Source organism: Oncorhynchus nerka, linkage group LG1 (assembly GCF_034236695.1).
Source record: "Oncorhynchus nerka isolate Pitt River linkage group LG1, Oner_Uvic_2.0, whole genome shotgun sequence".
Taxonomy (NCBI): Eukaryota; Metazoa; Chordata; class Actinopteri; order Salmoniformes; family Salmonidae; genus Oncorhynchus; species Oncorhynchus nerka.
The window spans coordinates 45,937,416-45,961,719 of record NC_088396.1 but is presented as its reverse complement, the minus strand read 5'-3'; the positions used below and the strand labels follow the sequence as shown (position 1 = coordinate 45,961,719).

The window sequence follows — 24,304 nt, the reverse complement described above, 5'->3', positions numbered from 1 at the left end:
TATACCTATTTATTACTTTATAAACTAAATATAGAAGCGAACAGTAAACCATCTTGTGCTACTTATGAATCCTTAATTGCTAGAACAAAAGGTGATTGAATGGAAATGTCACGTTTCATGCTTCAGGCCGATGCAGATAGTTGACTCAAGACCAAATCCTTTAACTACAGGATGAGAAGATCAGCAGTTATCACAACTGATGTACGAGGTCATTGAACTGTTAGGCCATGAAATGAAATTAGACACACACAAATGCACACCAACAGTACCCATGCATGCATGCAACCAGTCAGTAACTCACACACACACACAGAGAAAGGGTAAACAGAAAAGTGAGTGTTCTATTTTTGTCATCTGTTAGACACCCTATAACATAACACCCCGTAATATAACACCCTGTAACATAACACCCTGTAAATATAACACCCTGTCAGTATAACACCCCGTAATATAACACCCCGTAATATAACACCCTGTAACATAACACCCCATAATATAACACCCTGTCAGTATAACACCCTGTAACATAACACCCTGTAAATATAACACCCTGTAAGTATAACACCCTGTAACATAACACCCTGTAACATAAAACCCCGTAACATAACACCCTGTCAGTATGACACCCTGCAAAATAACACCCCGTAATATAAAACCCTGTAAGTATAACACCCTGTAAATATAACACCCTGTAACATTACACCCTGTAATATAACACCCTGTCAGTATAACACCCTGTAACATAACACCCTGTAACATAAAACCCCGTAACATAACACCCTGTCAGTATGACACCCTGCAAAATAACACCCCGTAATATAAAACCCTGTAAGTATAACACCCTGTAAATATAAACCCTGTAACCCTGTAACATTACAAAATAACCCTGTAATATAAAATATAACACCCTGTAAATATACTGTAACTACATGTAATATAACTGTAATAACCTGTAATATAAGAATAACACCCTGTAAGTATAACATCCTGTCATATAAGAACCCATAAAAATAACACCTGAACTATAACACCCTGAAATATAACACCCTGTAATATAGCACCACAAAGTAAAAGACCCTAAAGGTATAACACCCTATCATATACCACCTCATAAAAATAACACCCTGTAATATAACACCCTTTAAGTATAACACCCTGTAAGTATATCACCTTGAAAGTATAACCTACTATAAGAATAACAGACTGTAAGTATAACCTACTGTAAGTATAATCTACTGCAAGTATAATACCCTGTAAAAATAACAACCTGTAATTATAACACACTGTAAGTATAACCTACTGTAAGTATAACCTACTGTATGTATAACAGACTGTAGGTTTAACCTACTGTAAGTATAACCTACTTACAGTATAATCCACTGTAGGGATAACACCATGTAAGTATAATACATTGTAATTATAAGATACTGTAAGTATAACCTACTGTAAGTATAACACCCTGTAAGTACAACACCCTGTAAGTATAACACCCTGTAAGAATAACCTACTGTAAGAATAACCTACTGTAAGTATAACACCCTGTAAGTAAAACCTACTGTAAGTATAACCTGCTGTAAGGAAATACCCTGTAAGTATAACATACTGTAAGTATAATACCTTGCAATTATTGACCTACAGTAAGTATAACATACTGTAAGTATAACATACTTTAAGTATAACACCATGTAAGTTAACCCACTCTAAGTATGACCTACTGTAAGAATAACCTACTGTAAGTATAACACCATGTAAGAACAACACCCTGTAAGTGTAACCTACTGTAAGTATAACACACTGCAGTTATAACCTACTGTAAGTACAACACCCTGCAATTATAACCTACCGTAATTATAACCTACTGTAAGTATAACCTACTGTACGTATAACACCCTGTAAGTATAACACCCTGTAAGCATAACCTACTTTAAGTATAACATAATTTAAGTATAACATACTGTAGGTATAACACCATGTAAGTATAACACCCTGTAAGTATAACACCCTGTAAGTATAACACCCTGTAATTATAACCTACTGTAAGTATAACACCCTGTAAGTATAACCTACTGTAAGAATAACATACTGTAAGTATAACCACCTGTAAGGAAAAAACACCCTGTAAGTATAACATACTGTAAGTATAATACCTAGTAATTATTGACATACTGTAAGTATAACAACCTGTAAGTATAATACCCTGTAATTATAACATACTGTAAGTATAACCTACTGTAAGTATAACACCATGTAAGTATAACACCATGTAAGTATAACACCCTGTAAGAATAACCTACTGTAAATATAACATACTGTAAGTATAACCTACTGTAAGTATAACACCCTGTATGTATAACACCCTCTAAGGATAAAACCATGTAAGTATAACATACTGTAAGTATAACACCATGTAAGTATAACATACTGTAAGTATGACCTACTGTAAGTATAACCTGCTGTAAGGAAAAAACACCCTGTATGTATAACATACTGTAAGTATAATACCTAGTAATTATTGACAAACTGTAAGTAAAACATACTGTCAGTATAACAACCTGTAAGTATAACCTACTGTAAGTAAAACATACTGTAAGTATAACAACCTGTAAGTATAACCTACTGTAAGTTTAACACCCTGTAAGTATAACACCCTCTAAGGATAAAACCATGTAAGTATAACATACTGTAAGTATAACACCATGTAAGTATAACCTACTGTAAGTATGACCTACTGTAAGTATAACCTACTGTAAGTATAACATACTTTAAGTATAACACCATGTTAGTTAACCTACTGTAAGAATAACATACTGTAAGTATAACCACCTGTAAGTTTAACACCATGTAAGTATAGCCTACTGTAAGTATAACACCATGTAAGTATAACCTACTGTAAGTATACCACCATGTACGTATAACCTACTGTAAGTATAACACCATTTAAGTATAAAACCATGTACGTATAACAACCTGTAAGTATAACACCTTGTAAGTATAATCTACTGTAAGTATAACCACCTGTAAGTTTAACACCCTGTAAGTATAACACCCTCTAAGTATAAAACCATGTAAGTATAACATACTGTAAGTATAACACCATTTAAGTATAACCTAATGTAAGTATGACCTACTGTAAGTATAACCTACTGTAAGTATAATATACTTTAAGTAAAACACCATGTAAGTTAACCTACTGTAAGTATGACCTACTGTAAGAATAACCTACTGTAAGTATAACACCATGTAAGTATAGCCTACTGTAAGTATAAAACCCTGTAAGTTTAATACCTTGTAATTATAAGATACTGTAAGTATAACCCACTGTAAGTATAACACAATGTAAGTATAACACCATGTAAGTATAACCTACTGTAATATAACAGACTGTAAGTATAACACCCTGTAAGTATAACACCATGTAAGTATAACCTACTGTAAGTATACAACCATGTACGTATAACCTACTGTAAGTATAACACCATTTAGGTATAAAACCATGTACGTATAACATACTGTAAGTATAACACCATTTAAGTATAACCTACTGTAAGAATAACATACTGTAAAATAACAGACTGTAAGTATAACACCCTGTAAGTATAACCTACTGTAAGAATAACCTACTGTAAGATAACAGACTGTAAGTATAACACCATGTAAGAATAACACCCTGTAAGTATAACACCCTGTAAGTATAACCTGCTGTAACTATAACACCCTGTAAGTATAACACCCTGCAAGCTTTACATACTTTAAGTATAACATACTGTAAGTATAACCTACTGTAAGTGTAACACCCTCTAAGTATAATATCCTGTAATTATAACATACTGTAAGTATAACCTACTATAAGTATAACACCATGTAAGAATAACACCCTGTAAGTATAACACCCTGTAAGTATAACCTACTGTAAGTACAACCTACTGTTAGTATAACACCCTGTAAGTATAAAACCCTGTAAGTACAACAGCCTGTAAGTAAAACCTACTCTAAGTATAACATACTTTAAGTATAACCTTCTGTAAGTATAACAGACTGTAAGTATAACACCCTGTAAGTATAACAGACTGCAGTTATAACCTACTGTAAGTATAACACACTGTAATTATAACATACTGTAAGTGTAACATAATTGAAGTATAACACCATGTAATATAACACCCTGTAATTATAACATACCGTAATTATAACCTACTGTAAGTATAACCTACTGTACGTATAACACCATGTAAGTATAACACCCTGTAAGTATAACATACTGGAAGTATAACCTACTGTAAGTATAACAGTCTAAATATAACCTACTGTAAGTATAACATCATGTAAGTACAACACCCTGTAATTATAACACCCTGTAAGTATAATCTACTGTAAGTATAACCTACTGTAAGTATAACAGACTATAAGTATAACCTACTGTAAGTATAACACCCTGTAAGTATAACCTACTGTAAGTATAACCTACAGTAAGTATAACACCCTGTAAGTATAACACACTGTAATTATAAGATATTGTAAGTATAACACCATGTAAGTATAACCTACTGTAAGTATAACCTACTGTAAGTTTAATACCCTGTAAGTATTACATAATGTAAGTATAACCTACTGTAAGTATTACATCATGTAAGTATAACCTACTGTAAGTATAACATACTGTAAGTATAACACCATGTAAGTATAACCTACTGTAAGTATAACATACTGTAAGTACAACCTACTGTTAGTATAACACCCTGTAAGTATAACCTACTGTAAGTATAACATACTGTAAGTTTAACCTACTGTAAGTATAACACCATGTGAGTATAACACCATGTATGTACAACAGCCAGTAAGTAAAACCTACTCTAAGTATAACATACTTTAAGTATAACCTTCTGCAATTATAACATACTGTAAGTATAACACCCTGTAAGTATAACAGACTGCAGTTATAACCTACTGTAAGTATAACACATTACAGTTATAACCTACTGTAAGTACAACACCCTGTAATTATAACATACTGTAAGTGTAACATAATTGAAGTATAACACCATGTAAGTATAACCTACTGTAAGTATAACATACTGTAAGTGTAACATAATTGAAGTATAACACCCTGTAAGTATAATCTACTGTAAGTATAACCTACTGTAAGTATAACACCCTGTAAGTATAACCTACTGTAAGTATAACCTACTGTTAGTACAACACCCTGTAATTATAACATGCTGTAATTATAACCTACTGTAAGTATAACACCCTGTAAGTATAACATACTGGAAGTATAACCTACTGGAAGTATAACAGTCTAAGTATAACCTACTGTAAGTATAACACCATGTAAGTACAACACCCTGTAATTATAACACCCTGTAAGTATAATCTACTGTAAGAATAACCTACTGTAAGTATAACACCCTGTAAGTATAACATACTGTAAGTATAACCTACTGTAAGTATAACCTACAGTAAGTATAACAGTCTACGTATAACCTACTGTAAGTATAACACCATGTAAGTACAACACCCTGTAATTATAACACCCTGTAAGTATAATCTACTGTAAGTATAACCTACTGTAAGTATAACAGACTATAAGTATAACCTACTGTAAGTATAACACCCTGTAAGTATAACACCCTGTAATTATAAGATATTGTAAGTATAACCTACTGTAAGTTTAATACCCTGTAAGTATTACATCATGTAAGTATAACCTACTGTAAGTATAACAGAATGTAAGTATAACACCATGTAAGTATAACACCATGTAAGTATAACCTACTGTAAGTATAACCTACTGTTAGTATAACACCCTGTAAGTATAATACCTTGTAATTATAACATACTGTAAGTTTAACCTACTGTAAGTTTAACCTACTGTAAGTATAACACCATGTGAGTATATCATCATGTAAGTATAACCTACTGTAAGTATAACCTACTGGAAGTAGAACCTACTGGAAGTATAAGACCTTGTAAGTATAACACCCTGTAAGTATAACCTACTGTAAGTATAACATACTTTAAGTATACCCTACTGTAACTATAACACCCTGTAAGTATACCCTACTGTAACTATAACACCCTGTAAGTATAACCTACTGTAAGTATAACACCATGTAAGTATATCACCCTGTAAGTACAACAGCCTGTAAGTAAAACCTACTCTAAGTATAACACCCTGTAAGTATAACATTCTGTAAGTATAACACCCTGTAAGTATAATCTACTGTAAGTATAACACCATGTAAGTATAACACCCTGTAAGTACAACATCCTGTAAGTAAAACCTACTCTAAGTATAACACACTTTAAGTATAACCCCCTGTAAGTATAACAGACTGTAATTATAACACCCTGTAATTATAACACCCTGTAAGTTTAATACCCTGTAAGTATTACATCATGTAAGTATAACCTACTGTAAGTATAATCTACTGTAAGTATAACCTACTGTAAGTATAACAGACTATAAGTATAACCTACTGTAAGTATAACACCCTGTATTTATAAGATATTGTAAGTATAATCTACTGTAAGTATTACATCCTGTAAGTATAATCTACTGTAAGTATAACAGACTATAAGTATAACCTACTGTAAGTATAACCTACTGTAAGTAGAACATACTGTAAGTAGAACACCCTGTAAGTATAACACCATGTAAGAAGCACTGACCAAGACATGGACATTTTCATATCAGATCCATCAGTCTTTTAAGCATTCTGTGCTGAGTTCATTCCTTTCCTTGAGTTTTGAGGTTTCAAATTTGGGGAGAAGGATGGTGAGAATGACCCATAATGATCAGAGCACTGCCTGGGAGGAGGACCGTTCAACAGAAGCTTAACTTGATAAGACTGACCCTAACAGAGGAGAGCAGCAGGCCGGTCAAACTGAGGCACTAACACTGTAGTCACCCCCCCAGGATGCCTTCCAGCACCACGGAGAGCAACAACAACACAGTTACTCTCTGACAGGAGACATTCAACTGCTGCTGATGATGCCTTCAATCCCAGCTAGCTAGTTTGTGCTGGCTAGCTGGCAACAACAGCAGCATGGAGCTAGTTAAGACTTGTAAAAGAGAGATGTTTATTTCGATGGACGAGGGAGAAAGTAACATTGGTCACCATCTGGATGTCACCGTGACATGCCAATTAGCTAGCGTAACAACAGGCCGCTGCAAAATAAATGTGAATGACCAGTACAACGGTGTTGTATCGAGGTGGTTGCGGACAAGTTGCTTCAAACCAGGCAGCTCTAGTCTGTCACGTGTCGCCGGCAGTAGCTAATGTGGCCAATTTGTTCCATCCCACTTGATTATATTTTGGATAGTAGGATAGCAGCCGAAGCTGCTCAATGGGGAGTTTCACTGTGATATAGTCTTCTGCTCAATGGGGAGAGATTCACCGTGATACAGTCTACTGCTCAATGGGGAGAGATTCACCGTGATACAGTCTACTGCTCAATGGGGAGAGATTCACCGTTATACAGTCTTCTGCTCAATGGGGAGAGATTCACCGTGATACAGTCTACTGCTCAATGGGGAGAGATTCACCGTGATACAGTCTACTGCTCAATGGGGAGAGATTCACTGTGATACAGTCTTCTGCTCAATGGGGAGAGATTCACCGTGATACAGTCTACTGCTCAATGGGGAGAGATTCACCGTGATACAGTCTACTGCTCAATGGGGAGAGATTCACCGTGATACAGTCTACTGCTCAATGGGGAGAGATTCACTGTGATACAGTCTTCTGCTCAATGGGGAGAGATTCACTGTGATACAGTCTTCTGCTCAATGGGGAGAGATTCACCGTGATACAGTCTACTGCTCAATGGGGAGAGATTCACCGTGATACAGTCTACTGCTCAATGGGGAGAGATTCACCGTGATACAGTCTACTGCTCAATGGGGAGAGATTCACCGTGATACAGTCTACTGCTCAATGGGGAGAGATTCACCGTGATACAGTCTACTGCTCAATGGGGAGAGATTCACCGTGATACAGTCTACTGCTCAATGGGGAGAGATTCACCGTGATACAGTCTTCTGCTCAATGGGGAGAGATTCACTGTGATACAGTCTTCTGCTCAATGGGGAGAGATTCACCGTGATACAGTCTACTGCTCAATGGGGAGAGATTCACCGTGATACAGTCTACTGCTCAATGGAGAGAGATTCACCGTGATACAGTCTACTGCTCAATGGGGAGTTTCACTGTGATACAGTCTACTGCTCAATGGGGAGAGATTCACCGTGATACAGTCTACTGCTCAATGGGGAGAGATTCACCGTGATACAGTCTACTGCTCAATGGGGAGAGATTCACTGTGATATAGTATACTGCTCAATGGGGACACAACAACACAGGGCAGTGTGCTTTGCTCCCCAGTAAGGAAAGAGAAGCAGCTAGATAGTGTAGTCAATATCAGGCCAGTAAGGAGAGAGAAGTAGCTAGATAGTGTAGTCAATATAAGGCCAGTAAGGAAAGGGAAGTAGCTAGATAGTGTAGTCAATATAAGGCCAGTAAGGAAAGGGAAGTAGCTAGATAGTGTAGCCAATCTCAGGCCAAGGTGACAGCTAAAGCACATTTATTGTACTGATTCTCACCCAAAATGTACAACTATGGCATTAACGTCTACATTTTTGTTTAAAAAAAAATAGAAATTACAATTACTCCGATAAAAATGGAATGATTCTGAACACTCACAAGTTTCAAAATCTCTTTGAAGTTTCTACTTTTTAGCTACAAGCCTTAGCTAGCTAGCTGGGAAGGGCTCATCAAGACGACTGACTGAACTAGCTAGCTGGGAAGGGCTCATCGGGACGACTTACTGAACTAGCTAGCTGGGAAGGGCTCATCGGGACGACTTACTGAACTAGCTAGCTGGGAAGGGCTTATCAGGACGACTGACTGAACTAGCTAGCTGGGAAGGGCTCATCAGGACGACTTACTGAACTAGCTAGCTGGGAAAGGCTCATCGGGACGACTTCCTGAAATAGCTAGCTGGGAAGGGCTCATCAAGACGACTGACTGAACTAGCTAGCTGGGAAGGGCTCATCAAGACAACTGACTGAACTAGCTAGCAGGGAAGGGCTCATCAAGACGACTGACTGAACTAGCTAGCTGGGAATGGCTCATCAAGACGACTGACTGAACTAGCTAGCAGGGAAGGGCTCATCAAGACGACTGACTGAACTAGCTAGCTGGGAATGGCTCATCAAGACGACTGACTGAACTAGCTAGCTGGGAAGGGCTCATCAGGATGAATAACTGAAGCAAATCAGTTCGACTCCACTTGACTCTTGCTGCGTGACAGCCGTCATCAATTTGGGCACTAGTCGTGTCCGTATAGCTAAACAGGTGCCAGGCACTAACATTAGCAGCAAAGCCCAATACACAGCAGTATTTTCCTTAACCTTAAACAAGGTTATATTGCATTCAATAATGCCATTTAGACAACATCTCCCTGTTTGAAACAAGGTTTCAAAGAATTGCACAGAAACTGTAAAGGGATTTAGAACTCCAGTGCTACCAAATCAATATCAGAAATTGATTACTAATTTAATTACATTTATTTATCAAGTCTGAAATAAGCTATGAATTATGAATTGATATTATTTCTACTGAATACTGAACCTTTTATGTTGACAACTCTTTGGTGACATCTGTCATATTGTACAGCAGTATTTTCAACTCCAGTCCTCAAGTACCCCATCAGTCCACATTTTTTTGCTGTAGCAAGGACTTGATGATGAAGTAGAATCAGGTATGCTTGTTCGAGGCCACAACAAAAAGATGTGCTGTCGGGGTACTTGAGGAGGAAGATTGGAAAATACTGCTGTACAATATACTGTTTAGATGAGGCTCTTTCATGTTGTACTATATGCTGTTTAGATGAGGTTCTGGCATACTGTACACTATACTGTTTAGATGAGGGAACAAGTCATACTTTTCTTAGCTTTAATAACATACAGTAGTGTTCAGAACTGTATCATTCCACTTCAAAATGATCAATTGTATCCTCTGTTCAAAGCTAATTCTGACCTCTAGTGACAGCGGAGACATTCTAACACCGATTGTAGCCTACATACAGTATTTGCGCTTGACAAGCATGGTATGCTGCATGTGCTTCTCTGGCAGCATAGCCGTCCAGTCGAATTGGGTTCACATTACAGGTAGTAGGTATAGCGCACATGTATTGTGCTCTAGTGCGCTCCCTAAAATAAACCGTAGCCTACAAAAAAAAAGATACATTGCTGCGTTTTCGCAAGGGCTTCACAAATCCAGAGGTAGAAAAGTGGTGTTGAAAACTTAAATTCAAATGTAGGCCCACAGATCCGTTAATAGAGAACTATGTTCACTACCAATGTGAGAAAGATGGATCTATGCGACACATGTCATGTCCATTCAAAATGGCATGTTTCACAACATGTCTCCCAAGAACATGGAGTGTATGATATTCATTGATCTGAACAATCGATAAGTCGTCCACAAATGCACGAATAATCAGTTTAAATACACTGCAATTGTAGAGACAACGGCACGTTATGGAAAACCGCTCTGAAGCTTGTGTGACTGAGTAATCAGTCATACAGTATGTTGGGGGCGGACGTGGCATTATTGACATTTCTGCTGATTTAGAATTGCCAGAAAAACAACGACCATACAAACTTAGAAAACAGAACCAACTCTATTTTTACAATATATGTTGTAGTTTTGTCAAGTTACTTACAATGACTGGCCGCCAGCGCAGTACTGAGGACGCCGAGCACCGTGAGATTGAAGGCGATGGCCAGAGATGACATTTCCACCTTGCTCGCCACAGATATCCAGGCTTCTGTATATCCTCAGTCTTTGAGTGAAAATAACTCCGATGGTGCCTCCGTGCAGTGTGGTATAATTCCAGCTGCTTCGACTTTACCTCTTAACTACAGAACCATCAAGAGGCAGGTCTGCCAGCGCGCGCACAACATCCTTTCCTAGTGCGCTTACTCTGCTGCTGTTGCTGCCAATGCTCCGTCACATCGGTGCGTCTCTCTCTCTCTCTCTCTCTCTCTCTCTCTCTCTCTCTCTCTCTCTCTCTCTCTTTCTCTTCTCTCTCTCACTCTCTCTCATAAAAGCCTTTAATCAATTTGAGTTTATGTTTGCACATTCTGCACGATTTAGCAATGGTATAGCAAGATTTACATATTTTGCATTAGTTATGATAGTTTTTGAAGGTTGCAAAATATTTCAGAGGGACTGGGGAGGAGTGAGGGAATGGGGAGAGAGAGAGACTGGGGAGGGGAGAGGGTGTGAGGAGGGGAAAGGGACTGCGGAGGGGAGAGGGACTGGGGAGGGGGCAAGGGAGAGGGGAGGAAAGAGGGAGTGGGATTGGGGAGGGGACATGGGGGACTCTTCTTTACCAGAAACAACAATATCATATCAACAATAACAATATCAGTCAAAAGGTTTTTGGTGCTCCAAAGATAGGAATGGTATTCTGTGGGGTGGAATTACAGTACAATTCGAAATTAAGCAATTGTTTCACCACCAACAACATTTTCCCACAATGCACCATCATTTACAGTATGCTAGAGTAAGACATTTCAGAGTATTTTACTGTTGCTAATACCCCCAAATACTGTAAAAATAACAGTTTTCCTTTACAGTGAATATCAAGCTGCTAGCAGACCTGGCTCAAATGAAAACTTCATACTTCAAAACTACGTCCACCAACTTGTTTGGCTTCATATTGCAGTTTCTCTCAAGATATTGTGCCAAAGGCTGTGTGTTTTAAATGTTCAGACTGCATAGACTACAGAGACGCTACAAAGAAACACAGGCATTTTTCATTTTTCTCTTCTCTCAGTTTATTTACTTCTACCCTCAGTGATTGCCCACAGGCCACCAAATTACCACAGCGGTGAATAACATCCTGTCTTGCAGTGATTACTGTCTCTATTATCGTATCTAGAAACAGATTTCCTTTTTGGATGATAATGAAAAACAATATTGTGATCTATGGGCAAAGACAGTTTACGTAATGGTAGGTAGGGTGATATAAGCTCAGAGTCATTCATTTCAAGGTAACACATTGTGAAGAAAATATCTTCAACACAACAGGTATTTTCACACACACACACACACACACACACACACACACACACACACACACACACACACACACACACACACACACACACACACACACCTATACTGTAGATACACACTGTTCCCCTATACTTCCATATTGCTGTAAATCCCTCCATACATCTATAAGCAGTAATATCTTCTACTATCACAGTTTACATTTTATTGGCCACCTTTTGGACGTAGAATGAGACAGTCCTCTCAAATGTATATATATTTAAAAAAATGTTTAAATGAGAAGTAGGCATTGGTACTGTATGAAGCTGAAAAAGGAAGGAAATTCACATGAGCACCACAATGCCTACTCCACCCATGCTCTACCAATGGCTTCTAGCGCAAGGTTTTGTCCTACTACAGTAGCGATGTTGGTCTACTGTACTTCTAACAATGTGTTTGCACCTTCTCACTGCGTGGCAGTTTTCCCAAAGTTTGGTGTATTTAACTGGCAATAATAGCAGCCAAGGATGTTCACTAATGTATTTGTTTGTGCTCTGATTACACACAAGTGTCCAAGTCAGCAGTTTACACAGACATATGAGAAACCTTCTGTAGCAAAATATACCTACTTAGCTAGCTACTTTCCTTTTGCTTCTCATCCAACTGGTGTTAGCTAGCTAAAGCTGCTAGCCTTCTACTAGCTAGCTGCTACTGTTGCACTCGAGCTGTTTAGATTTGGCTGAAAATATGTTAGCATTGTCAGAAATGCTACAAAAAGGTAGCACATCGTTTATTATCTGGCAGAAATGTGCACTTGAGAGTAATACATTGTGAATTTAATTTAAAAAACTGTTGCATCTACAAACTTGTTCAGTCCAAATTGATTTAATGGTCACCTTATGGACGCTGTAGCCTCGTTTTAATCCGACGTCTAGAATTTGAGCTAGGTTTGGGAAAAACATTGTCTGATGACCCTACTGCTATGAGTTCTACACTAAAGTGATTACAGGGCCATATTTGACACCTTTCTCAGGCAAACAAACTACGGCCCCAGGTTCAACATCATTTTCACTTGACAAGTGCCCCATGAAAAATGTATACTTTCTTTCAAGTCTCCAAGGTTGGAGCAAATTGAACATTTAACGAGACAGAGTAAAAAGTACTTGCATCCAAAAAGCCCTAAAATCGGCACGTGTTTGTTCCGTTCTAAAATACAATAGGCTTTAGTGTTAAATCAACTCTACTGATCTGAAAATGTTTTTCTCATTTCAAGGTGTTAATACGTAACTTTTATGTTTAGATTGACTTATTGATTTATTGAAAGGCTGATTAGTTGTGATTTGTTGGTTGATCATTGACTAATGGATAGAGAAAACTAGGTTTGTTGTTACAGTGGTGTGTAGAACTAATGACAGTGACTCATTTCACTATGCCTGCAATTGTTATTAGTGAATGACTGTTCTACTGCAATAGACATTGAACGACCTAATACTGAATATAATAACATGGTACCCTGAGTACCAGCCACATAATCAGAGAGATGGCTATGGACGTGATTTCATTTGATCTTCACAATAGTCAAACATTAATAAACCCATTCGTCATTTGTGCTCTGCTCTGGTTGGAAGCAGAGGGTGTTGTTAGAAGTGTGGAAATGATCCATCTGCTCTCTCTTGCTGATGTCGTTGCACCCACTGGAAACAGCCACCCCCACCTGTCCTCCACCGCTCCTTTCTAAGTCACTTTATCGCCTTGCTGCAGATAACTTGAGTCTGGTATAATCAATGCATAGCCAAGAGTAAGATGTGTCCTACATGTGCTTGACATGTTAGTGTGGTATTATTTAAAGAACAGATTGTGTTGTGTCAGGTTGTCCACTTAATAATAAAGGTGTGAGCTGTGTGATGCCAAAAAAAATGCCATGCATTGACAATTATTATAGTTACATGGCAGTCTACAACATTGTATCATTTAGCAGCTTTCATTAGCAGCCTGTTTACAATGTTTGTGTCTAAATGCACCTCAATGCTACTCTTCCTTGGATTAGACCATAACGGATATTGGCCGTCTAAGTGTAGACAGAGCAGGGTGCAGCATTAGGAACACAGTACATTAGCAAAGACTGCCATGTCCTTTGCATTCAAGGTGTTTTGTAGTACTGTTCAAACATGAGATGTTAAATTACAAAGATGGTAGCTAGAAATGTTATATCTGCCATAACTCTAAGTCAAAGTTTCTAACTCAGGTGGAGAAAGTGCACTAAGTTACTAAATTCGCTGCATTCACCAAGGGCAAGTGTGTTCGTTTACTTAGTTTGAAAATCTCATTTTACGGCGCTAGTCAATACAGAAGACAGTTGACCGTTAAAGTTTGCTCAATAACCTTAAACTTCCCAGATGCGTGGTCTAGAGTGTTGCCAAGGTGTAATGTTAAACTGTACTAATGGACTCACTTGATGAAATCTGCAGATAATGAAAATGTGAGGAAAAGATCAAGAGAAAAATGCAGATGAAACAAAATAGAAACTGCTGAAATATTATTCCTGATCAATAATTGAGCATTTCATGGATGTTCTTCTTATTTCCAGAAGTACATTATCTACAATATTCTCCATAGTGTATTGTTTTACTGAGATAGTGATACTGGAATATAGAGGAAATGCTAGCCTCAACATTTGAATTCCGGAGTAAAGATCATTGATTTATGGATGGATGGTCTCCCAAGGTACATACTGTGGCTAGTATCATGGTGGTGGTATGCGTTCAAATAAGAAATAGTGGAAATATCAGCAATAGTTTGGTGAACAATGGCACCAAGTACATTATTGTTGAAGGAAGGATCAAGGAAGTAACAGACATCCTAGTGCTCTTAATTTCTCAGAGAAGGCAAAGTGGAACGTCATTAGTTTCCAGGTTATCAGCCAAAATCACTTAGATATCCCATCTGTATCCTGGCCAGAGCATGTGAGCGGAGTTGCGGCGTTGGAAACTCTTCTCTCATGGCCTTTCTAACCGCTCCGCTAAGAACCACTCAGCGCAGGAAAAAACTGCAGCTCCAAATTCGCTCCATTCATTAAAATCACAATTTAACCAACACCCATCTATTTTTGTGACTAACTGGAAGTACCATATGGTTTTTAAGTATTGACACCAAACCATATGAATTTGAATTAAAGTATTTGAATAAACATGAAAATGTGACTGTAGGAAGCACATCAATTCAAGTGGGGGCGGCCGGTAGCCTAGTGCGTTGGGCGTTGGGCGTTGGGCTTGGAACCGAAACGTTGCAAGATCGAATCCCTGAGCATGGCAGGGGATTCCCTGAACATGGCAGTTAACCCACTGTTCCTAGGCCTTCATTGAAAGTAAGAATTCGTTCTTAACTGACTTTCCTAGTTAGATTAAGATAAAAAAAATAATAGGCTACATGTAATTTTAAACAGCATTGTGTAAAAATACATTGTGTTTTGTGAGACACAATAGGCTAGTAGGGACATACAGCGCTCAACATTTAATTTAATTGCATGAAATGACATATTCATTCATATTTATCTATACATTGTGACTTAATTGTGACCTAAATACAAATGACTTATTAGTGCCTCTGAATTCACTTTTAGAAACGCGAGTTTGTCCAGTCTGTGACTTCAGGCTCATGCGATTGTGCCTGGAGAGCAGGCCAGCAGTGGAGAATATCCTCTCCACACTTGCAGAGCCACTGGGGATAATAAACACCTCTGTGGCCACTCTTGGCAGGCTGCGCAGAGATGCACAGTTGTTTTTTTCTCTATTTTTTATAGGTGGGCCTAAAGGTTTTTAGGCTAAATAACCCAATCAAAACGGAAAGCGAATTGAACGTGACATGCCAGGCATATTGGGCCAAAATCGAATAGATAATAGAACGAAAATGAACAAAACTTTGAGAGATCAGATTTTTGGTTTATAAATACTTTGCTAAAATGACACACTTAGCTAGCCACCCACCTCTTTCTTTTTGTTAGCAAGTTCACGTAGTAAATACACCATCATGCTTTCGGCATCCACATCTTTTCAGATTCCACAATGATTCTTTAGTTGCGGAAACTACATCACCACACTCCCTCTCTTGCTCTTGGTCTTCATCTTTGTAAATCACCTTGATTTAGCATCTGTGTGTTTTATCAGTTTCATTGTTAACATATTTATCAAACTCCATGACAGTAGCTAAAGAAAGGGGCTATAGCAGCACACAAGTAGACTACAAATGCGTGCTGGGCCGGGCATGCCCCGAGCTCCTGAAGTGAGCGCTACTGGAGCGAAATTGGAGCGGGAATGGGTGACACTCCAGCCTTTGGGAATCTCGTTCAGTCCTCCATTAAAATTGGGCAAGCTCTGCTCCAGCTCGGCTCTGCTCACATACTCTGATCCTGGCTTTTCCTTTTAGAGGCAGGCAGGATCCTATAGCCTATCAGCAGGTAGGATCCTATAACCTGCAGTATAAGCAGGCAGGATCCTATAACCTCTCAGTATCATATAACCTATCAGCAGAAAGAGATAATTGAAATAGACATGTGCATTAAACCACTAAGTAGACTTGTGTAAAATCATTGGCATAATCTGGTGAACACCTTCACCTGAAAATACATTTCATTCTGGGACTCATAGATCACCTAGAGATTCAACACCTCTCTATTTGTTGCATTCTCAGGTTCTCCTCTCCATCACATCACTCTTCTGTGAACACCCTCAGATGGAGGCATGGTGGAGAATTTAATTTGGGAAACAGAGACACCCTAAAGTTCCACTCATATGGATGATGGATGAGGCAGAGATCTCAGATGCAAAGAACTCTCACATTTAGGGCTGAATGATTCTGATGACGATGCCCTTGAGCATTTCTCAATTACCACAGGCCTCTCTATTGAAAAGCTCTAGCATTGGGAAAGTGTTTTTTAACGAATGCTGCCATAAGGAGCCAACAACCCTCTGGCCACAGTGTTACTCATCTCTGTTTCTAAAATGCTCTATCAGTTGTCTGTGTTCCATTTGTTGTCATCTCTGTGTTCTGCTCCTTTGATCTCAATTACATTGTGGATGCATTGTGGCATCCACAGAACCGAAACAAATATTGAGGAGAGATCTGAGTCACAGAGTTCTTCTAATGTCATATTAGCTGCCTGGCTTCAAAACTACGATACAATAACCCTTCATTTCTTGCCATTAGATGTATTTGCAACAATATCAAGGCAATATGAGCTATCTGCTTTTGTATTACCTAGAGACGGGGGGCAGATTTGTCATTTAATCATGGCTGCATTAGCCTTTTCATATTATCTCTTGTCCTCTCCCTCAGCTGAAGTAATAGTGTTACCAAGGCAATAACTGACAGGGTTCAAGGTGGGCGTGCGTTTCCATGCCGTTAGGTTTTGTCAAGCAAACCCTCCCAGCAACCCAGGCACAGAGCATAAAATTGGTAGGTGTCATCAGAGGAGAGTGAAGTTGGGAATGTCCTGACTTTAACGATGATGTCGTTACGCAGCCTGATCAATTTACAACTAAATGTTGTTTTTGTCGCTGTTCAAAAACAATATTAGGTTAGCATATATATACCCTCTTAATTGCACTGATAGTGTACATGTATAAAACACGATTGACAGGATAACAAATAAAACACATTCCTCTAGTACACTGGTTTGTTGATGGTGGGAGGATGGAGCTGACAGATAGATGTTCTGTAGTCTACACATATCATATTCTACATATAACATATTCTAGATATAACACATATCATATTCTACATATAACATATTCTACATATAACATATTCTACATATAACATTCTACATATAACATATTCTACATATAACATTCTACATATAACATATTCTACATATAACATATTCTACATTGTAACGATCTGAGTGTAGTGGGTGAGGAGTCAGGCGCAGGAAGCAGAGAGTTCAGGTGAGTGCTATTTTAATACACAGAGAAACGGCGAACATAAGCCAACCCTCATGAAAACACAGGGCGTAATGAACAAACAAATGCCCCAAACAGGGGGACTTAAACTGTCCAGGGAAAACCCACAAAATGGGAAAACACAAAACCCATAGACGTGTACACCAAACAGACGGTCACAATAATTAATCCCGCACAAGGAACCCTGCGGGCCGGCTGACTAATAAAGCCTTACTACCTAACTCAAAACAGGTGCACTCAATCAACACATAAGGAGGGGGAGGAAATAATCAGTAGCAGCTAGTAGGCCGGCGACGACGACCGCCGAGCGCCACCCGAACAGGAAGGGGAGTGTCCTTCGGTCGGAGTCGTGACAGTACCCCCCCTCCCCCCCCTTGACGCGTGGCTCCCGCAGCGCGCCGACACCGGCCTCGAGGTCGACCCGGAGGACGAGGCGCAGGGCGATCCGGATGGAGGCGATGGAAATACCTCAACATTGACAGATCCAAAATGTCCCTGGTGGGTACCCAGCACCTCTCCTCCGGACCGTACCCCTCCCAGTCCACGAGGTAATGCAGGCCCCTCACCCGGCGTCTCGAGTCCAGAATGGCCCGTATCGTATACCCCGGGGACCCCTCGATGTCCAGAGGGGGAGGAGGGACCTCCAGCACCTCACCGTCCTGTAGGGGACCAGCTACCACCGGCCTGAGGAGAGACACATGAAATGAGGGGTTAATACGATAATAGGAAGGGAGTTGTAATCGATAACACACCTCGTTTATTCTCCTCAGGACTTTGAACGGCCCTACACACTGCGGCCCAAGCTTCCGGCAGGGCACGCGGAGGGGCAGGTTTCGGGTCGAGAGCCAGACCCTGTCCCCTGGTACAAACACGGGGGCCTCACTGCAGTGGCGGTCAATACTCCTTTTCTGCCGTCCACTAGCCTGTTGAAGGGATTCCTGGACGGCCCTCCAGGTTTCTTTGGAGCGCTGCACCCATTCCTCCACCGCAGGAGCCTCGGTCTGGCTCGGATGCCACGGTGCCAGGACCGGCTGGTACCCCAACACACACTGAAAGGGGGACACATTAGTAGAGGAGTGGCGTAATGAGTTCTGGGCCATTTCAGCCCAGGGGATGTATCTCGCCCACTCCCCTGGCCGGTCCTGGCAGTACGACCGCAGAAACCTACCCACCTCCTGGTTTACTCTCTCCACCTGCCCATTACTTTCGGGGTGATAACCGGAGGTCAGGCTGACCGAGACCCCCAGGCGCTCCATGAACGCCCTCCATACTCGGGACGTGAACTGGGGGCCCGATCAGAAACGATGTCCTCCGGCACCCCGTAGTGCCGGAAGACGTGGGTGAATAATGCCTCCGCAGTCTGTAGGACTGTTGGGATACCGGGCAACGGGAGGAGACGGCAGGACTTAGAGAACCGATCCACAATCACCAGAACCGTGGTGTTGCCCTGAGACGGGGGAAGGTCGGTCAGGAAGTCTACGGATAGATGTGACCATGGCCGTTGTGGAACGGGGAGGGGTTGTAACTTCCCTCTAGGAAGGTGCCTAGGAGCCTTACTCTGGGTGCATACCGAACAGGAGGAGACATAAACCTTAACGTCCCTAGCCAAGGTAGGCCACCAATACCTCCCCCGAAGGCTCCCCACTGTCCTCCTCACCCCAGGGTGACCCGAGGAGGGTAGGACGTGAGCCCACCGAATCAGTTGGTCCCGAACACCAAGCAGCACGTACCTCCACCCCGCCGGACACTGAGGAGGCGTGGGTTCAGCCCGTAACGCCCGCTCGATGTCCGAGTACACCTCCCATACCACCGGTGCCATCAGCTTTGAGGCCGGAAGGATGGAAGTAGGTTCGGTGGACCTATCCTCCGTGTCGTAAAGGCGGGACAGTGCGTCCGCCTTCACGTTCTGGGAGCCCGGTCTATATGATAAAGTGAACCGGAATCGAGTGAAAAACATGGCCCACCTTGCCTGCCGCGGGTTCAGTCTCCTAGCTGCCCGAATATACTCCAGATTTTGGTGGTCGGTCCAGATGAGAAAGGGGTGCTTAGCCCCCTCAAGCCAGTGTCTCCCCACCTTCAGAGCCCTGACCACCGCTAACAACTCCCGGTCCCCCACATCATAGTTACGCTCCGCTGTGCTGAGCTTACTCGAGAAGAAAGCGCAGGGGCGGAGTTTTGGTGGCGTACCCGAACGCTGTGATAGCGCGGCACCCACCCCAGCCTCGGACGCGTCCACCACTATGAATGCTAGAGAGGGGTCCGGATGCGCCAACATGGGTGCATCCGTGAACAGCGCCTTCAACCTGTTGAAAGCTCTGTCCGCCTATGCTGACCATCGCAACCGCACCGGGCCCCCCTTTAGCAGTGAGGTAATTGGAGCCGCTACCTGGCCAAAACCCCGGATAAACCTCCGGTAGTAGTTGGCAAAACCCAAAAACCGCTGCACCTCTTTTACCGTGGTTGGAGTCGGCCAATTACGCACAGCCTTACTGCGGTCACCCTCCATCTCCACCCCCCGAGGTGGAAATGCGATAACCCAGAAAGGAGACGGCTCGTTTGGAGAACACACAATTCTCAGCCTTGACGTATAGGTCATGCTCCAGCAGTCTACCAAGCACCTTGCGTACCAGAGACACATGCGCGGCGTGAGTGGCTGAGTAGATCAGAATGTCATCGATATAAACAACCACTCCCTGCCCGTGCAGGTCCCTGAGAATATCGTCTACAAAGGATTGAAAAATGGCTGGAGCATTTTTTAACCCATACGGCATGACGCAGTACTCATAGTGGCCCGATGTGGTACTAAATGCGGTTTTCCACTCGTCTCCCTTCCGAATACGCACCAGGCTATACGCGCTCCTGAGATCCAATTTTGTGAAGAACTGCGCTCCCTGAAAGGATTCCACTGCCGTAGCAATGAGAGGTAGTGGGTAGCTGAACCCCACTGTGATGGCATTTAGACCTCTATAATCAATACACGGACGCAATCCTCCCTCCCTTTTCTTCACAAAAAAGAAACTAGAGGATACGGGTGAAATGGAGGATCGAATGTACCCCTGTCCCAGAGACTCCGTGATATATGTCTCCATAGCCAACGTCTCCTCTTGGGACAACGGGTACACGTGACTCTTGGGAAGCGCAGCGTTACCCTGGAGATCTATCGCGCAATCCCTTCCCGGTCGATGTGGTGGTAATTTAGTCGCCTTCTTTTTACTAAAAGCGATTGCCAAATCGGCATACTCGGGGGGAATGCACACTGTGGGACCCTGGTCTGGACTTTCCACCGAGGTGGCACCAACGGAAACTCCCAGACACCTTCCAGAACACTCCTCTGACCACCCCTGGAGAACCCCCTGTCTCCACAAAATTTTAGGATTGTGCCGGGCCAGCCAGGGAATCCCTAACACCATTGGAAACGCAGGCGAATCAATAATATTGAGACTGATACGCTCCCTATGATTCCCCTGCGTTACCATGTCCAGTGGAATCGTGGTCTCCCTGACCACCCCTGACCCTAATGGCCGGCTATCTAGGGAGTGCACGGGAAAGGGAGAATCTATCGGCACAAGCGGAACACGTAATTTAATAGCGAGTCCGCGATCCATAAAGTTCCCAGCTGCGCCTGAATCGACTAGCGCCCTATGCTGGGAAGAGGGGGGAAAATTAAGAAAAAAAGACAAACATGTGACCAACAGGGGGTTCTGGGTGAGTTTGGTGCTGACTCACCTGGGGTGATCGAGAAATGTTCCGCCTGCCATCTCGACTCCCAGACGGACCCCCCCAGCACCGATCGGCCGTGTGTCCTCTCCGACCACAGTTGGTGCAGAGGGAGCCTCCTCCTCCGCTACCCCTCGGCAAAGCCCCTCCCAACTTCATCGGAACAGGAGTGGAGGTGCTGGGTGGTGGAACACACAGGACCCTCTCTGAACGCCCGCGGGCAGCCAGCAGATTGTCCAGTCGGATGGACATGTCAATTAGCTCATCCAAGGAAAGAGCGGTGTCCCGACACGCTAGCTCCCTGCGGACGTCCTCCCGGAGACTACACCGGTAGTGGTCGATAAGGCCCTGTCGTTCCACCCGGATCCTGCTGCCAAGGTACGGAACTCCAACGCGTAATCCTGGGCACTCCTCTTCTCCTGCCGGAGATGGAATAGTCATTCTCCCGCCGCTCTGCCATCTGGAGGGTGGTCAAACACGGCGCGGAAGCGGTGAGAAAACTCGGGGTAGTGCTCCTTAGCTGAGTCTGGGCCATTCCAAACTGCGTTTGCCCACTCCAGAGCACGACCCCGTGAGGCAGGAGATGAGGACATTCACCCTCTCCGCTCCCGAGGGAGTGGGTCTGACGGTGGCCAGGTACAGTTCTAGCTGGAGTAAGAACCCCTGGCACCCTGCTGCCTCTCCATCATAGACCCTCGGGAGCGTAAGACGGAGGGTGCTGGAGTCGGGAGATGGGGAATCCTGAGGAGGGGGGGCCGAAGGTGGAGAGAGGAGACCGCTTCTCTCCCATCGGTCCATTCTCTCCATCACCAGATCCATCGCCGTTCTGATCCGATGGATAACGGTGGTGTGATGTAGAACCCTCTCTTCCATCGATGGGAGGGGAGTGGCTGTTGCTCCTGCTGACTCCATTCCTCATTGGGTGCGGGATTCTGTAACGATCTGAGTGTAGTGGGTGAGGAGTCAGGCGCAGAAAGCAGAGAGTTCAGGTGAGTGCTATTTTAATGCACAGAGAAACGACGAACATAAGCCAACCCTCACGAAAACACAGGGCGTAATGAACAAACAAATGCCCCAAACAGGGGGACTTAAACTGTCCAGGGAAAACCACAAAATGGGAAAACACAAAACCCATAGACGTGTACACCAAACAGACGGTCACAATAATTAATCCCGCACAAGGAACCCTGCGGGCCGGCTGACTAATAAAGCCTTACTACCTAACTCAAAACAGGTGCACTCAATCAACACATAAGGAGGGGGAGGAAATAATCAGTAGCAGCTAGTAGGCCGACGACGACCGCCGAGCGCCACCCGAACAGGAAGGGGAGTGTCCTTCGGTCGGAGTCGTGACATACATATAACATATTCTACATATACCATATTCTACATATGCCATATAACATATTCTACTTATAACATATAACATTAGACATATTTTACATATAAAATATTCTGCATATAACATATTCTACACATAAAATATTATACATATAACACATTCTACATTTAACATATTCTACATGTACCATGTAATATATTCTACATATAACATAGCATATTCTAAAAATAACACAATCTACATATAACATATTCTACATATAACACATTTGACCTAAAACATATTTAACGTAAAACATAATCTACATGTAACATATTCTACTTATAACATATTCTACTTGTAACACATAACATATTCTACTTATAACATATTCTACTTATAACATATTCTACTTATAACACATAACATATTCTACTTATAACACATAACATATTCTACTTATAACATATTCTACTTATAACACATAACATATTCTACTTATAACACATAACATATTCTACTTATAACATATTCTACTTATAACACATAACATATTCTACATATAACATATTCTACTTATAACACATAACATATTCTACATGTAACATATAACATATTCTACATATAAAATATTCCACATGTAACATATTCTACATATAACATTAAATATTATACATGCAACACATTCTATATAAAGCATTCTACATATAACACATTCTACATATAACATATTATACATATAACAAACAACATATTTTATAAATACCATATCCCAGGGGCGTAACTTTGGTTTTAGAAGTGGGGGGGGGCATAACTTTTTCATTTTTTTATGTTGCAGATAGATAGTTGCTTCCAGTCAAAAGTTATAGAACACATACTCATTCAAGGGTTTTTCTAGACTATGTTCTACATTGTAGAAAACTAGTGAAGACATCAAAACTATGAAATAGCACATGCAGTTATGGAAAAACACATGGAATCATGTAGTAAAGTAGCCACCCTTTGACTTGATGACAGCTTTGCACACTCTTGGCACTCTCTCAATCAACTTCACGAGGAATGCTTTTCCAACAGTCTTGAAGTAGTTCCCACATATGCTGAGAACTTGTTGGCTGCTTTTCCTTCACTTTGCGGTCTGACTCATCCCAAACCATTTCAATTTGACTGAGGTCGGGGGATTGTGGAGGTCAGGTCATCTGATGTAGTTCTCCATCACTCTCCTTCTTGGTAAAATAGCCCTTACA

The 24,304-nt window shown here is 41.5% G+C and overlaps 1 protein-coding gene across 1 annotated transcript in view; it reads right to left on the bottom strand.

Moving 5' to 3' along the window:
- Window positions 1-10,984, bottom strand: part of LOC115130412 (contactin-associated protein-like 5) — a 186,953-nt gene extending 175,969 nt beyond the window's left edge. The window contains exon 1 of the mRNA XM_065019166.1: window positions 10,729-10,984. Coding sequence (XP_064875238.1) covers window positions 10,729-10,801 — 73 coding nt within the window. The 5' untranslated portion in view covers window positions 10,802-10,984. The remainder of the gene's footprint in view (window positions 1-10,728) is intronic.
- Window positions 10,985-24,304: the final 13,320 nt, after the last annotated feature.